General features: G+C 40.1%; 1 protein-coding gene and 1 long non-coding RNA gene across 5 annotated transcripts in view; one reads left to right on the forward strand and one right to left on the reverse strand.

The window, feature by feature from the left end:
• The window catches only part of LOC110347240 (uncharacterized), a 37,265-nt gene extending 26,625 nt beyond the window's left edge, over positions 1-10,640 (reverse strand). For both annotated transcript variants that reach the window (XR_002391711.2, XR_002391710.2), the window contains exons 1-2: positions 10,180-10,640; positions 5,517-5,619 (exon numbers count right to left, since the gene is read on the reverse strand). This is a non-coding gene — a long non-coding RNA (uncharacterized LOC110347240). The remainder of the gene's footprint in view (positions 1-5,516; positions 5,620-10,179) is intronic.
• Pik3r3 (phosphoinositide-3-kinase regulatory subunit 3) overlaps positions 10,192-15,973 on the forward strand; it is a 96,477-nt gene continuing 90,695 nt past the window's right edge. Inside the window, exon 1 of one of the 3 annotated variants that reach the window (XM_087214763.1) lies at positions 10,192-10,210. Coding sequence is in view for 1 of the 3 variants with exons in the window: in XM_013068548.3 (XP_012924002.1) it covers positions 11,882-11,987 (106 nt within the window). In the remaining 2 variants the exon portion in view is untranslated. Of the gene's footprint in view, positions 10,211-10,901; positions 11,080-11,142; positions 11,988-15,973 lie in introns of those variants that run through there. The other 2 variants (XM_004872947.4, XM_013068548.3) reach the window with 2 other exon arrangements.

The raw sequence follows: 15,973 nt of genomic DNA on the forward strand, positions 1-15,973 counted from the left end.
AGATCATGTACAAACTGAGAAGGGAGACTTCATGGTGATCTGGCCAAAGGCATTAGACGGTATCCACTATAATGGGGCAACTAATTCATGTTGCATCATCTGTCCATTCATACCCTCAGGTATTGCTCTTGGGTCTAGCCCGCCTAACTAGTTATAAAAGGCCTCTCTCTGCAGTGATGAGGATTGAACCCAAGGCTTTGTTCATGCTAGGCAAGCACTCTAAAACTGAGCTATACTCCTCCCCCTACAATCTCACTTTTTAGTAACCCATTGTTGAAGGTGAGGGTATATCGATTACTCAGCCACTGTCTTAATTTCATTGCTGAGAAACAATACCCAACACCTTAGCTCTAAGGAGGAAAGGTTTATCTTGGCTTTCAATTTGTGGAGATTTCAGGCGGCTGGCCCAAAGGCAGGGCAACATGGCAGGGAGAAAGAGCTCAAGGCATGGCAGTGGGAAGCAGAGAGTGACCAAAAAGGAGGGAGGTAGATATACCTTTCCAGGCTACACCCCCAGTACCCACCTCCTCTTAACATCACATTTAGCTATAAACTGTTAGGTGGACTAATCCACTGGGGAGTATCACACTTCCATGATCCAATCACCTCTTAAAGTCCCACTTGGGAGTACAGGAGGCTGGGCTGGAAAGAGACCCCCTGAGGGGTTTGAGCTAAAGGCCACAGGCCACAGTCCCATACCCAGAGGTCAGGCTCTGCCTGAGCTGCTCTGAATTTTTGCAGCATTGGTGCCTTCATCCTAATCCTACTGCTTGCTGGTGCTGGCATCTAGCATGGATCTAAATTCAATTCAATTCTCTATTTACTAGAGTGAGTAAGGACATGTCTTGACTTGGGTACTGCCCCAGAACTGTAGATCCCGGAAGAAAACCACACATTCACAATCACAGAGAAATTTTTTAAATTTTTTGTGAGTGTGTGCATTGTTTTTAGTTTTGTTTTTCTCTTTTTTCCTTTCTTCTTCACCAGTTTATTGGGGTTTGAGAATTTTCCTTTGCCCCTCTTCCTTGGTTCTTATCTCTTTTTCTCATGTCTTTTTCCCTTTTTATTATTTCTTCTTCCTTTAAATTTTTCTCCATTTTCTCTTATTTTTACTCCCCACATAATTTCTTTCTATAAATATTCTACTCTCCAATAAGATCCTTTGTACCAATTCTCACTCCTCCTCATATCATATAGTTTAAGGTTTCAAATTTTTCCACTTGTGTTCCTTTGTTCTCAAATCCTGTATCTTTAATAATATAACCATAAAGCTTTATTAATTTTTGACAGTTAATTCTATAAAATTACAGTTGAATTCTCTGCCATTAGTGAAAATGTAGCTGTTGTATTTAGTACACACCAGCTGTAAGTTAATACCTGGGTTGTCTTAGTGTTTACTCCATAATTGTGGATTTCTTCTCTAGGGTTAAGGGTGGTACATAATTGGTTCTTATGGTATATTAATATACAATTTGTCTTGGATGATACTATTGTATCTGATTTGCTTAATATTACCAGGCTCACAAAATTGTAGCTATTTTTCTCTAAGCCAACACCCAGATTATCTTTGTGACATTAACAATACTAGAGTACATTCTCAGAAAATAGAAGGTCTTTATCTCAAACCAATAAAAGCCATTTATGACAAACCAATGGCCAATATCATACTAAATGTGGCGAAGCTCTAAAATCAGCCACAAAACAAGGCTGTTCACTCTCACCATTCCTGTTCAATATAGTTCTTTTTTTTTTTTTTTTTTGGTGCCGGGGATTGAACTCAGGTCCTTGAGCTTGTGCAGCCGGCAGCGAAACCACTGAGCTAAATCCCCGGCCCTGTTCAATATAGTTCTTGAAACACTAGCCAGAGCAACTGGACAAGAGAAAGAAATAAAAGGGATATGAATAGGAAAGGGAGAAGTTATCATTATTTGCAGATGACATGATACTCTACATAGAAGACCCCAAAAACTTCACTAAAAAACTCCTAGAATTAATGACCAAATTCAGTAGCAAGCAGGATACAAAGTCAATATTCAAAAATCAATAATGTTCCTGTACACCAATAATAAGCTCATTGAGAGAGAAATTAGGGAAATAGTACTTTTCACAAATTAAAAAAAAAAAACTTAGGAATTAATTTAACCGAGGAAGTGAAAGACCTCTACAATGAAAGCTATAGATAGTACTTTGAAAAAGATCAAACAGGACATCAGAAAATGGAAAGATATCCCCTGTTCTTGGACAGGCAGAACCAATATAGAAAATATGACCATGCTTCCAAACCGTTATACAGATTTAATGCTTTTCCAATCAAAATACTGAGCTAAATCCCTGGCCTCAAAATACCAATTTCATTCCTCACAGAACTAGAGAAAGCAATCCTAAAATTAAAATGGAACCAGGGCTGGGGATTTAGCTCAGTGGTGCCGCCACCTGCCTCGCAGGCACAAGGCCCTGAGTTCAATCACCAGTACAAAAAAAAAAAAAAAAAATCATATGGAACCAGAAGAGACCTAGAAGAGCAAAAGCAATTCTGGGCAACAAGGGAAAGGCAGAAGGAAGCACAATTCCAGACTTCAAGTTATATTACAAAGCTACAGTGATAAAAACAGCATGTTGTTGCCAACAAAACAAAATAAAACACTCAAAGATACCCCCCACCACCAAAAAAACCAGACTTATGGATCAATGGAACAGAATAGAGCATCTAGTCATACTCAGCTACCTCATCTGTGACAAAGGGACCAAACACTTTTGCTGGAGGAAAGATAGCCTCCTTTAGAAATGGTCCTGAGAAAACTGGCTATTCACATGCCAAAAATTGAAGCTAGATTCTTATCTCCCACCATGCGGTAAACTAAAATAAAAATGGATAAAAGATTTTTTTTTTTGGTACCGGGGATCAAACTCGGGTCCTTGCACTTGCGCAGCAGGTGGTGAAACAAAAGATTTTAATATTAAAACAGAAATCCTTAATCTGCTGGAAGACAAAATAGGTAAAACTTTTGAAGACAAAGGCATAGGCAAAGACTTTCTGAACAGAACCCCAGTTGCAGAAGAAATAATACCAAGATCACATCAAATTTAAAAAAATTTTACACAGCAAAGGAAACCATCAACAGAGTGAAGAGACAGCCTACAGAATAGAAAAAAAACTTTTTTCCAGCTACTCCTCAGACAAAAGACTAATATCTACAATATATAAAGAACTCAAAAATAGACACCCTAAATTTAATACTCCCAATTAAAAAGTGGGCATCTGAAATGAATAGACAATTCTCAGATGAAGAAATATAAAAGACCAATAAATGCATGAAAAAATGTTCAGCATCACTGGCCATTTGAGAAATGCAAATTAAAACAACACTAAGATTCCATTTCACTCCAGAAAGAAATAACAAATGCTGGAGAGGCTGGGGTGGGGGAAGAACACTTCTTCATTATTGATGGGAGTGTGAACTGGTAAAACCACTATGAAAATCAGTATGGAGATTCTTCAAAAAACTAAAACTAGAAATTCCATTTGACCCAGCTATTCTCCTTCTAGGTATCTTCTCAAAAGAGTTAAAGACATGATATTACAGAGATACATGCACATCCATGTTTATAGCAGCACAATTCATAATAGCTAAGTCTTGGAAACAGCCTATATGTCCATCAACAAATGAATAGATAAAGAAAATGTGGTATTTATACACAGAGGAGTACTACGGTGCCATAGAGAAAAATTAAGTTGAGTTGTTTGTAGAAAAATAGGTGCAACTTGAGATCATAATGTCCACTAAAGTAAATCAGACACACAAGCTTCAATATTGCATGGTTTCTCTTATATGAGAAACAATATATATAAATAAAGCACAAAATAGAAGATGGACATAGGAGAAAAAGAGAGAAAGCTATTACAATCCAGTGTGGCCAATGTATCTAAAAGTATACCTTGATTTAGTATAATTGTCTTACGTTTTTGGGCCTGTTATGGTTTGTGTTTAGAGGTCCCCCCAAAGCCTCACGCAGATGAGTTGGGACTTTCCTTTTCAGAGGTAGTTGAATCTGGAATGTGTGATGCTGGGGTTAAGGACATGTGATTACTAAACCACTACATGTGAGTCATTAGTTTGGCACCGCCCTAATCCCCATGGTCTGAATAAGATAAAATGGGCAGAAAGATGCGGTTAAACTCTCTCTCTCCCTCTTGTTACCTTTGCTGCCTTGTGCACGCCATGTTGTTTCTCCTCTGCAAGGCCTGTTTGTCATCCCTGCCTTGGAGCCAGCCGACTATGGACTGAAACCTCTAACTGTAAGCCAAATAAACCTCTTCCCTTTTAACTTTGAGTGTCAGGTATTTTGTCTCAGCAATGAGAGAAAGATAACTAAGGCGCTTGTTTGTCTAGTTGTTAATATGTGTTTATGATAAACTGATATTTATAAAATAAATAAATGAACCTGAGGCTGGCAAAAAAAAAAAACAGGCATGGAGGGGAAGGGGAAAATGATTTGAGATATGTTATGTACATGAATGGAATCATGATGTACTGCAAACATACAAATAAAAATTTAAAAAGAAAAGAAAGAAAAGAAAAAGAAAAAGCTGGGGCTGCAGATATAGCTCAGTGGTCCCTGGGTTCAATCCTCAATACTTGAAAAAAAAATTATGGTGGTTGATGATTGTATTAATTTCCTAGGGCTGCCTTAATGTATTAGCACAACTGGGTTGTTTAAAACAAGAGGAATTTGTTTTTGCATAATTTTGGAGGGTAGAAGTTCAAAATCAAGAAGTTGACAGGATTTATTCCTTCTGAAGACATTTACGGAGAACCTGCTCTATACCTGTTTACCTCGCTTCTGGTGGTTGCATGTAATTCTTGGTGTTTTTTGGTTTATAATATGCAGAATTCCATTATCTGCCACTGTCTTCAAATTATGCCTTCTATCAGTGTCTGTCTCAAATCTTCTGTGTTGCTAAGGACACCTGTCATTAAATCTATAGGCCACCTTAAATTCAGAATGATCTCACAATCTTTAATTATATCTGCAAAGACTTCCTTTTTCAAATAAGGTCACATTCAGAACTTTCAGGGTTTAGGACTTGGACACATTTTTAGGGCACAACCATTACTCAACTAAGATGAAATTACATGGCAATCATTTCCCCCAAGGTCTGAGTTTGGCCAAAAAAAAAGGTGGGGGGGATGAAGGTGAGGTACAGAGTCAAAATTTCAGAGATGGAACAGTTCATAGGTATGACAGGTATTATCAGGTTCTTATTTACAGGGTCCTGGGAAAACCCAGCAGAAATACCAACCTCAAGGCCTAAACTCCATTGTCTTGGAAAAGAAGACTAATCTAAAGGATGGGTTTCAGCTGTGGTTAGAGGCCATAGCTAGAGGTCAATAGTATAAGAACACAATCAGTGAGGAACGTGAGTTTAAATCTCAGTAGTGAAGGAGTTCAGGAAGACTGAAATAGAATAAGGCTATTAGAGAGGAAAGAGAGAGGGGGTAAACAAAGGATATTACCTTGATCTTACTGCCTCAGATAGAGTTGGTCAGTCGGAAAGAACAGTCGTCAGTGAAACTTGTTTGTTCACTTAAGTCTCTCTTACTAGATGCTGGGTTCATTCTAGGACAAAAATAATGTCTTACTGAGTACTCAGCACAAGATTTAACTCATAGGAAATCTTAGTTGATTGAACTGAGTGTGTCATTTTGAATTGTTACCATTAACATTTAACAAATTTACTTTAAATGAAATGATTATATTACATATTTAGTAGATGTGATGACCAGTTACATTTTTTGCTTAAACTATGAAAAAATATATTGCTTTTGAATATATACTTTTAGTACTTTAGAAGACTTAGTCCTAAAAATATTTTAGAATTTCAAACATTGGCACTGAGAGGAGAGAAACAGAATTCTGAATGAAGTTTGGGAATAACAGTGATCTTCACTGAGTGCCTCTTTTGCAAGAAGAATAAGATGAGCAGAACACAAGATAGTCTCTACCTTTGAATGAAAAGAAAATCACAGTTGGGCAGTGTGGCACATCCCTTTAATCTCAGTGATCTGGGAGGCTGAGGCAAGAGGATTACAAGTTCAAGGTCAGCCTGAGGAATTGAGCGACATCCTATTTCAAACACATACATGCATACATACAAAAAGGACTGGGGATATTGTCCAGTGCTTTCTGTATGCAAGTCTCCAGTATCACAAAAAGAAAAATAAAAAGTTCACTGTGAAAAGGAGTTCACTGTGAAACAGCCTGTGTGGATTAATTTTCAATCAAATGCTCAGAGTTAAAGGCATAAGATCAAGCACTGATTGATTGACCAATTGATTGATCGATTGAGATGAGGTCTCACTATGCAGTCAGGCTAGACTTAAACTAATATTATAGCCCAGGTTGGCCTCAAACTCACAGTGATCCTCTTGCCTCTGCCTCCTGAGTGCTGGGATTACAGATATGCGCCACTATCCCTGGCTTGCTTTGGGGTTTAAGTAAAGGAGGGACAGGTTTAGATTTTTTAATTTAGAGCCATTACTTTAGCTGTGTGGAGTGTGGACTAAAGAAAGCAAGGCAAGAGGCTGTTGCAGTTAGATTCAAGAGAAGGGTCTCTGCTGATCTGATCTTTGGGCCAGCTTTCAGTGAAATTTTTTCAGGTTTGGAGTTAATCATATGGACTGGGAAAACTGAGGAATAAAGAGCTCACATATTTAAAGCAGGTGTTTACATATTTGGGGAAACGTACTTCCTCCAGGTGGCCTCTGATGACTGCATGTGCCCTAGATCATCACTGTCTTTGGGGTTCTCATAATGCTTTGTCAATTTATCATATGCCTGTATTATTTATTCGTTTGTTGGCTCCTCCTCTATTAATTCTGTACTCAATGTTAAGGATTCCGTTTTATTCATTTTTGTATCCCCAGTGTATGGAAGCATCAGTAAACATTTGCCAAGTGAATGAAGGGAAGGAGGAAACTAACTATGTCATGTTGTGGAAAAGGTAATGAATCTGCAGCCGTAACATGGGGTTCTAGTCTTGGTTGGGTTACTAAGTGGCTGCAGGACTTTGAACAAGTCCTTTCACTACTCTGGGTCTCAATTTCCTCATCTGTAAAATGAGAATAAAAATACAGCTATCCTTCTCAGGGTTATGGAGATTAAAAGAGGTAACAGAGTTTACCAGGTGCCTGCCCTGCTTGTGCCCTGCTCTTGTGAAACAGCCTGGACTATTGTTCCTGTCATTTGGATCTCATTTGTGTGCTTGCTCTCTCTCCTGGTAAAAGCCAAGCTGAAATCTGTTGCTTTGTTGGAGGGAAATTTTGTAGCAGTGGCATACACATTGTCCAGGTGGTCCCTATGTTGCTGGAAGGGCAGACATCAAAAGAAGGAAGCATGTTAGGCTAGAGAGATCTGCTTTTGTGATCCCTAAATCTGAAGGAAGACTCAAAGGGGGAAGAGTGAGGCATAGCAGATCTGTCATGTGCTGATGGGTCTAAGGAAGCCCTCAAATATTGCCCCCTAAGCCCAGGAATTTATTAGCATCTGGAGGAATGCGACTTTCTATGGACCCCACTTGTTCATGTAATGTCATGATCTGTAGGTGCCTTGGGCTGATATGATTAACTCTATCATAAATATTCAAGTATTAAGAAAGTTGAGGAGAGGTAAGAAATGCAAATGCCAAATAAAAGGAATGCTGTTCAGAGAAAAATAGAAAATTGTGATTTTAGGTACTGCTACTATCTCAAGAGATGACTATCAAATTCCCAGGTGAAATCTCTTTCGAGAAGATCCACTACCAATGCTCTTTTTGCACTATAAGGGCAAGCTTTTTATCAAAATTTGTTATATCTCTGATTTACAAGGTATGTGGCTAGGGAGGCCCTGAAATCTGCAACTGATAATCTTTAGTGTTCTCTGGGAGAGTCATTTATTAAATGAGTTTATTTAGCTGCATGTACTGGGGCTTATCAAAAGACAAAGTGGTCAAGGAAAGATGAAGAGAAAGGAAAAAGTAAAAGGAGATTGACACCAATGGAATTCCTCCCTAAAGGCTAAAGTCAGTCCTGGAGTCAAAGCAAGTAACCTTAGAGGGAAAAAAAAGTACATGTCTATTTTGCAAGGCTTTTAAAAAAATATTGCATGCTCAGATGGCACCTTTAATCACGGAGAACTTTTGGCTGAGTTCCAGGCTGATTCTGCTGGCACAGAGAACTCTGAGATCATACCGTATATTCAGAGCACAGAAGGAATACTTAACCTATCTCTGAAATAAAGAGGGGTAAATGGAATATATTTGAACAGTTTTATAATAAAACCATACCAAGTTGAAAAATGAAGGACATCCTGTCTGTTTGGAGTTACAGAAAGGTACCATTCTAAATACTTAAGTGGCTTTTTTTCTTAGAGTGTTTCATAACAAACTAAGCAGCTTGTATAAATTTGAAAACAATCTCCTCCACAGATATATAAACCAAGGCAGAAAAAGTTTTTGATTTACCTAAGACTACTTAAAAAAAAAAAAGAAAAAAAAAGGATGGGGCCAAAGGAAAAAATAAAAAGCAACTCCCAAAGTAGCAGGTTGTGACCTAGGAGTTTGAGCTCTTAGAGCTGAATTTAATCCACACCCAAGACAAATATAATTCTCTAGCATGGAAATAGTCCAGGAAAACAGAGCTAACATTTTCTACCTTTGCCAAAGAGCCCAAGGCAGTTTGATGACAAGCAATCAGAACCTCACTTCTACTTCTCAACTGAAAGAAAGGCCAGCATTATCTAACAAGCACTCCCCACCATGGCAGTGCTGATACAAGCCCATCTGAAGGAAGCGTACTTTCCCTTTGTTCATCATGGCCTCTTGCATTAGTGTTATTCTTTGGAGATCTCCTGTTCAAATATTTATTCAAATTGGAGAGATGGGTAATATAATTTTAGGTAGCAAGGTTGAATCACAGATTTACTCTATGAGCTCATCTTGAGCATTTGATTATATACTATGCGACTTCTTCACTCGATCTGCTAAAGCCTTAGGTGTGAATTAAGGCCTGGTCATTGCTCTGTATTAGAAATTGGAACCCCATTTCTACTTGATGAAAATGGTCCAGTCAAAAGCTGCTGTGGAAATCTGAAAACCATTATCTTTTCTACACTTTGTTGCTTTACCCTCATTTTGTATGGGAATGCAGATGAACACCTGTGAACAAAAATAAACCACTTAGCCTTGACTGATCTGCTTTCTGAGTTAACAAATGTGAATACTTTTGGCTCCCAGATATGGTGAAGTAGAGACTGCTGAGAAGCCAGCCACAAATTAGAGTTAATCTTCCAGTATCATTCCACCTGAATGATTGATCCAGGAGATTAAAATTAATGAGCCCTTTCCCAAGTTGATCCAGCTTTTGATTTGCCTTTGGATTCCAAAAATGTACGAAAGCATTTTTCAGATATGTAAGGAAGAATCCCCCCCTTTTTTTCAGCTTAACCCTGCCCACCCATTTTTACCAGCTTTTTACCGCTTTACTCTCTACTCAGTTTATACACATTTTGACTGTTTTCTTCCAAGAACTGTCTCAACTGAGGCACCCTGAAGGAAGGCAGAACCACCTTGTGAAACAGGATGAAACGTGGCAACTCCATATAGCACAGCAGCTTTGGGTAGGAGGTTTTGCTAAGGCTTAAATCAGGTTGTCAACTCAAACACAATGGGCTTTGTTACTCCTGTGTAAAGAGGAAATGGAGCAGTTTTTGGCCTCCTCAGACTATATTGTAGGGCAGGATGGCAATTCCAGACACAAATCTACTTTTAGCTATTTAGTGTTCCCCAGCAAGTTAATTAGCTCTTTCCGAAATGCACGGAGATTTTTGGCATTTTCATACTGAAGCTCATCCCACAGCTTTAAGCTTGAGGGAAGGCCTGGGTGTGTAAGACAGAGAGATCTGTCAGGGAAACAGAATAGAGTCGTTTTGCCAAGAGATTCCAACACCCATGATTTGTCTCAGAAATAACACACGCACTGTAATTCCAAGATTTTTCTTTTTCCTCTGGCTTGAGCACTCCACCCTGACGGTCTGCTGAGATGCCTCACCATTTCAGGTGTGGGGAGTTAGCTCGGGGTTCAAAAGTCCTTGGGTGGGAAGCGCAGAGGAACTACGAATGCTTTCCTGAGAAATGCCTACCTGCTCTGGAGAGAAGCAGAGAGCGGCTCAGGTAAAGGCCGGGACGGTGGCACGGCCCCTTAGCACATCCTTTCCCTGAGCGGGAATAGTCCTCAAAGAGGGTTTGGCGACCTTTGCTTTATTTGACAACTTGTCGCGGGATGGAGAGGGCAGCCCTTGCATGGTGAAGAAGTCTGTGAGGAGGGACTCTGACTGGAGACCCTCTAGGGATCAGGCGAGCGTGCGCCCCCACCAAGTGACAGCAAGTGCCCCTCCACCTCCGCTCCCCTCCCCCGCGGCCAGTCTCCGGGCAGAGGTGTGTCTCGCCAGTCTGTCTTCCCCTGCTTCACTTGTCCAGCAGAACCGAGCCTCGGCGGGAGCCCCGCCTGTCTCTGGGCAGCTTGAGTCCCCGAGCGCTAGCCCAGCCTGTCAGTAACCGCCGTTTGCGCTTTCTTTCTTTCTTTTTTTTTTTTTTTCCCTCCCCCCCCCCCCGCCTTTGTCCCGCTTAGTAACTGGGCTTTGACCAATCACCGCTTCACCGGCCGGCGCCGGCTGCCTCCTGATTGGCTCGCTTGGGGCGCGCAGGGGTCTCCCGCTCCTCCGCTGGAGCAAGGCAGACAAAAGACGCAGGCTCCAGGCTCCGGCAACCAGGATCAGCCAATCACCAGCCGCCTTACCTCGCGGCCCCCCCCCTTCCCCGCCTGGCTCGCGTGCTCTCGGCTTTGACTCCTGGCGGGCGGCCAGCGCCCGGACTGTACCATTCTAATTAAGGCTGGGGGCGAGGTTGGACGACTGATTAAGGAGCTGAGCTCTAGAGAGAGGCGGGGGTGGTTGAAACCCGGAGTAGAAGACAGCTGCTTGAACACTTTCTCAGGCACCAGAAGCTCCCTGTACGTCGAAGCGTGGTGGAGTGAAAATGCGGTAACGTTGCTGGGTATTCCCCCCTGCCCGACGCGGTTGGGCGGTGCCGGGGGGAGGCAGAGAGGGCGGGGGAGAACGTTCCCAGGGCGCAGTTAAAATGAAACTCTAGTGGCTGGAGTCAGGGCAGAGCGTGAGGAGGTCTAGCGCTAGCGTTGGTGCTCGCCCCCGGGCGGGAGCGCCCAACCGAGCCGAACTGACTTGGACTTTCCGACGGGCGCCAATCCTGAAGCTGCGGCAGCTACGGTTCCGAGCCGACGGAAACGGAGTCTGAGTCCCGGCCACTTCGGGAATCTCTCTGCGGACCAGTGGGACCCCGAAACTTGAACGCAATCCCCAGCCCCTTTTTTATGCCTTCCTTTGTCACGTCCCTAGCTTTCTCCCAAGGTGTTTTTTCCCCTCTTCATTCTCCAACTGAAGGACACAAAAGTGGCTTCTGCAGAAAGATTTGGAGGCGGCGGAGCTTTTCTCTTTTCTCGTTGGAGAGTGATTGTGCAGAAAGGATTTGGGGAAGCCTCTTTTTAAAATTACTGTCCTCCGGCTCCCAAGCGAGTCTAACCTTCTGAAGAGAAAAACCCACAAGCTTGAAAGTTCGGGTGGTATTTTGCTGGGTGCTGTAGGAGAGAGGAGAGGACCCTATTCCTGTTCTGGTCCTGATAGCTGGATTTGGACCGGCCGTTAGAAACCCCGAAGTAGATTTCCGCGTGGAACTTTTACACATATATTTTTCAGATTTTAAAATATTAGACAAAAGATATATATGCTTTCCATATATATTTCCTGACGACCTGCCCCTGACAGCGCGATGTACAATACGGTGTGGAGTATGGACCGCGATGACGCAGACTGGAGGGAGGTGATGATGCCTTATTCGACAGAACTGATATTTTATATTGAAATGGATCCTCCAGGTACTTGGGAGAAAAAATCTTGTGATGGGTCTGATTTGTGTTTAACAAGACCATGGTGATATTTTCAGGGCAGAAATGTTCTGGGTGCGCAGGGTTTGGGATGAGGGGGAGATTTACAGTTAAGAGCTGCAGTAAAGCTGCTTCTGGTTTACAAGATTAAAGTTTGGAGTTGGGACCCCAATCCCATTGTCCTGTGAAGGTGGGGGTGGGCGCTAGAGTGAGGGTGGGAAGAAAGACCCGGTTTTGCCCTTGCTCGTAGTTGTGGTTTTTGTTGGCTCTTCAACCCCCGCCTCCCATTGAAGACTCTTCTACCTGCAACGATGTTCTGTATACCACTCTTCAAGTCAGTCTTTCCTTTTGGGGGAATTCTTTAAAGCTCATCATTTCATATATTTGTTTGATTTGGTTCTTTGTGTTTTACTTTGGTTAACTTCAGAAACTGAGTTGCTTGTGTGGATTATTCATTTTAAGATTACCATTTTCTTTTACAGAAACCAAGTGCCGGTTAGTGATTTTCAGGGATTGGACATTCTTACTCAGTTGTGGCGTTAGGTTTTTGTCTTCTTAGAATTCAGTCACTCAGAGAGATTTACGTGCAATATTTTATTCTTTAATTTATGGTGATTTAGTTTATGGGATAGAGTTTAATATAACTTTAACTCTTTGAGTTAGAAAAAGACTATTGATATGTACATATATGTGATAGTTCCTGTATACATATGAAGTATACATATACTGTATTTTTATTTTAGAGCTAACAGTTAAGACTGTTACAGACATTTTGTGTATCTGGTAGTTAAAGGGAAAGAATGGAAAATGAAAAAGTTTTTTTTTAAGTCCCCCTCATTTTATGGTTTTTAGCTGTCAGATTTTCAAACCCTGTTTGCAATTACAGACAGTGCTTTATGTAATGATTTTGAGTAAGCAGAAGGCCTTTGTGACTTTTTGTTCAGAATGATTTTATTAAGTCTTTAAAAAAATTTTTTTAAAGTGTGTTAAAACCAAGCCTACAGAATAAATTGTGTGTCATTAGGGAACCTCATTATAAGACTTTATTTTTGGAAATGTTTGAAAGGATTTGAGTACATGCAAGTGTAATGAAGTATAATTGTCCTATAGAAGTTAACTTCTTGTGTCCTTGCAAACAGTGAATTACCCTCTTTTTAAAATTAGTGGTAGTATTAAATGATGTTCTACTAAAAACTAATACCAATGTGGAAAAAACCTTTTCTGCTCTTATTGATTACTCAAATTTTGTATTTTTCTTCATTTTGGAGCATTCATTTCCTTTTATAGTTGTGACTGCAGTCCAGATGCAGCTTTTCTGTTTTGCAAAGTTTGTAAGATTTGCCACCCATCTATTGTGTGTTTCCCCCTTTGTTTCACTCTAATGGTGAACCATCGCTTCTGCATTTGTCATTCATGTGCTTAGAAATTTAGTGTATCACTGAAACTTCTCTCATAAAAGCTGAGGTTAATAAATTTCTATAATTGTAAGATTTATATATTTAAACTGTCTCAGAATCATACTGTGTCATACAGTGTTTTGCCTTTTAGACATACAAAGGGAATTCATTGGGTGAGGAGGTAAGGAGAGGAGAAAATGAAAAAGGGGCTAATGGTTGAAAAATAATTAGCCTAGTAGAAAAATACTGAGTTGAGTTGTCCAAAAATAATTTTAAGACAAGTTGACTGTTATGTAAAGATGTGTTATATGTAGGGATGTTATAAGATTGTGTAGAAAATCCCGATCCAAACTTTATTTCCTGTGGAAACAAACTTTTGAGTTTAAAATGTTTTCCTTGAATGAAATTGTACATAATGAGATTCTATTCAGAATGCTGAAAGTATGTGTATGCTGTTCTTTATTATCCTTCTTGTGTCCTTAATATAGATATGGTTAGTTATTTCTAACAGCTTTTTAAAAAGGAACCACATGAGCGTGCTCAGACATTGTTTATCCAATGAATTTTTAATAGTAATAACATGAATACTAACCTTGTCTTATATGATAAATTGTGTTTTGAACACTAAAAAGTGTAAGTAAATCATCAAGTGTGAAGGGGTTGCAAGTATGTTTTGTGTTTGTCGTTTTCCTAACTCTGACACCACATCAGCTTTATTATTCCTGTCTGTACCGGTATGGTAGCACACTGTTTTCCTATTTCTACTTTGTCCAGTTTACAGTATAGTAGGTCTTTGACTTAACAAACATTCGAGTTGCAAACTTTCATAGGTATACTACATAAGACTGTGTTGGCTTATGAACGAATCTGACTTACAAACAGTTCTGCTGGAACAGAACTTGTTTGTAAGTCAGGAACTTGCTTAGTTTAAAGTACCATCTGATGATTTATCTTCCAATAATTTTCTAATGGTTTTAAAAACCTTCCAATGGCTTCCTTTTGCCTACTTAAAAAAAGAAGAAAAGTCCTAGATTGCTTATCTTGTCATGTAAGTCCCTCTTATTTTTGTTTCTAACCTAATTTTCCAGTTGGTTCTTTTCCTAGAGTCCACAGTGATATCTGTAGAAACTATTTTGTGTTTGGTGTGTCTTACCTACTTTGTCTTCTTTTTGGGATGCTTTCATTGGGATGCCCAATGTTTACTTGTTGAAATCATACATGTTAGAACCCGGGTCAGATACTGTCTTTGCCAGGTTAAATGTTCCCTGATCTCTTCTATTAGAAGTTATCCCCCTATCCCTTTTCCTCCTTCTTTTAGCACTTCTCAGATGGAATTTTTTCCATTATTTTTAGAGTAGCGTCTAAATTTTATTTCTGTATACTTCTCCCTATAGAATTGTCTTTCCATTTGGTTAGAAGCTTCTTAGCTTGTACAGGATCTTGCAAGTAGTAGACAATCAATACATGCTGAATTGAGTAGGAACACTTTTTCTTTCTAGACTTTAGGTATTTTTCTACTTAAGATCTTTGGACATCTCATTCTTGGCTATTACAATAGCCTAGAGTTAAGTAACCTTTTTTTCTGAGACAGAGTCTCATTGTGTAATATAGGCTAACCCTAAACTCATAGTGATCCTCCAGCCTCCCTCTCCCAAGTGCTGGGTGCAGGGCTTTTATGAGTGTACAACCACACTTGGCTCTTACATAACTTTTGAGGTAGACATCTGTTTACCCCCTAATTTGCCCCCTGTTGGCCCCCTAATTGTAATAGTACCAGTATATATATATATTTTTGGTACTGGGGATAGAACTCGGGACCTTGTGCTTGTGAGGCAGGTGGCGGAACCACTGAGCTAAATCCCCAGTCCATTACCAATCTTTTAAATATATTTTTTCATCTTAATTATAGACTGAACCATAAATGTAAAATTTCTTTTTAAAAAAATGGTTCTAGGGATTTAAACTAAGGACTCATACTTGCTAGGCAAGTGCTCTGCCACTGAGCAGTGCTCTGCCACTGTCCTTTTTTTTTTGTACCAGGGATCAAACTTGGGACCTTGTGCTTGTGAGGCAGGCTGTGGAACCATTGAGCTAAATCCCTGGCCCCTGCCACTGTCCTTTTTATTTTGAGAAATGGTCTTGCTATATTGCCATGCTGGCCTCATACTTGTGATCCTTCTACTTTACCCTCCTGAGGACAGAATTTCATGCGTGTGCCATTGTGCTGGGCCCATAAATGCAAAATTTTTATCTATTAATTTTCTTTTTCTTTCTTTTTTTTTTTTTGGTACCAGGGATCAAACTCGGGACTTCCCGCTTGCGAGGCAGGCGGCGGAAGCACTGAGCTAAATCCCTGGCCCTATCTATTAATTTTCTAGTGGCTTAAAACACTTGTTGTTCAATAACTATCATTACCATACATCCTGAAGATTTCTAATAACTACATGGATTGGTAGGTTTATGGTCACTTACTGACAGTGTAAGAATTGCATCCAAATAGAGTTCAGTGTTTTAATGTTTCTGTATTTTCCAGCAGCAGTGGAAATACTGACCTGTTTAGAAGAAACAAAACTTTTTATT

Source organism: Heterocephalus glaber, unplaced genomic scaffold, assembly GCF_053883595.1.
Source record: "Heterocephalus glaber isolate CG9 unplaced genomic scaffold, H.glaber_assembly_v1.0 deba00001451, whole genome shotgun sequence".
Taxonomy (NCBI): Eukaryota; Metazoa; Chordata; class Mammalia; order Rodentia; family Bathyergidae; genus Heterocephalus; species Heterocephalus glaber.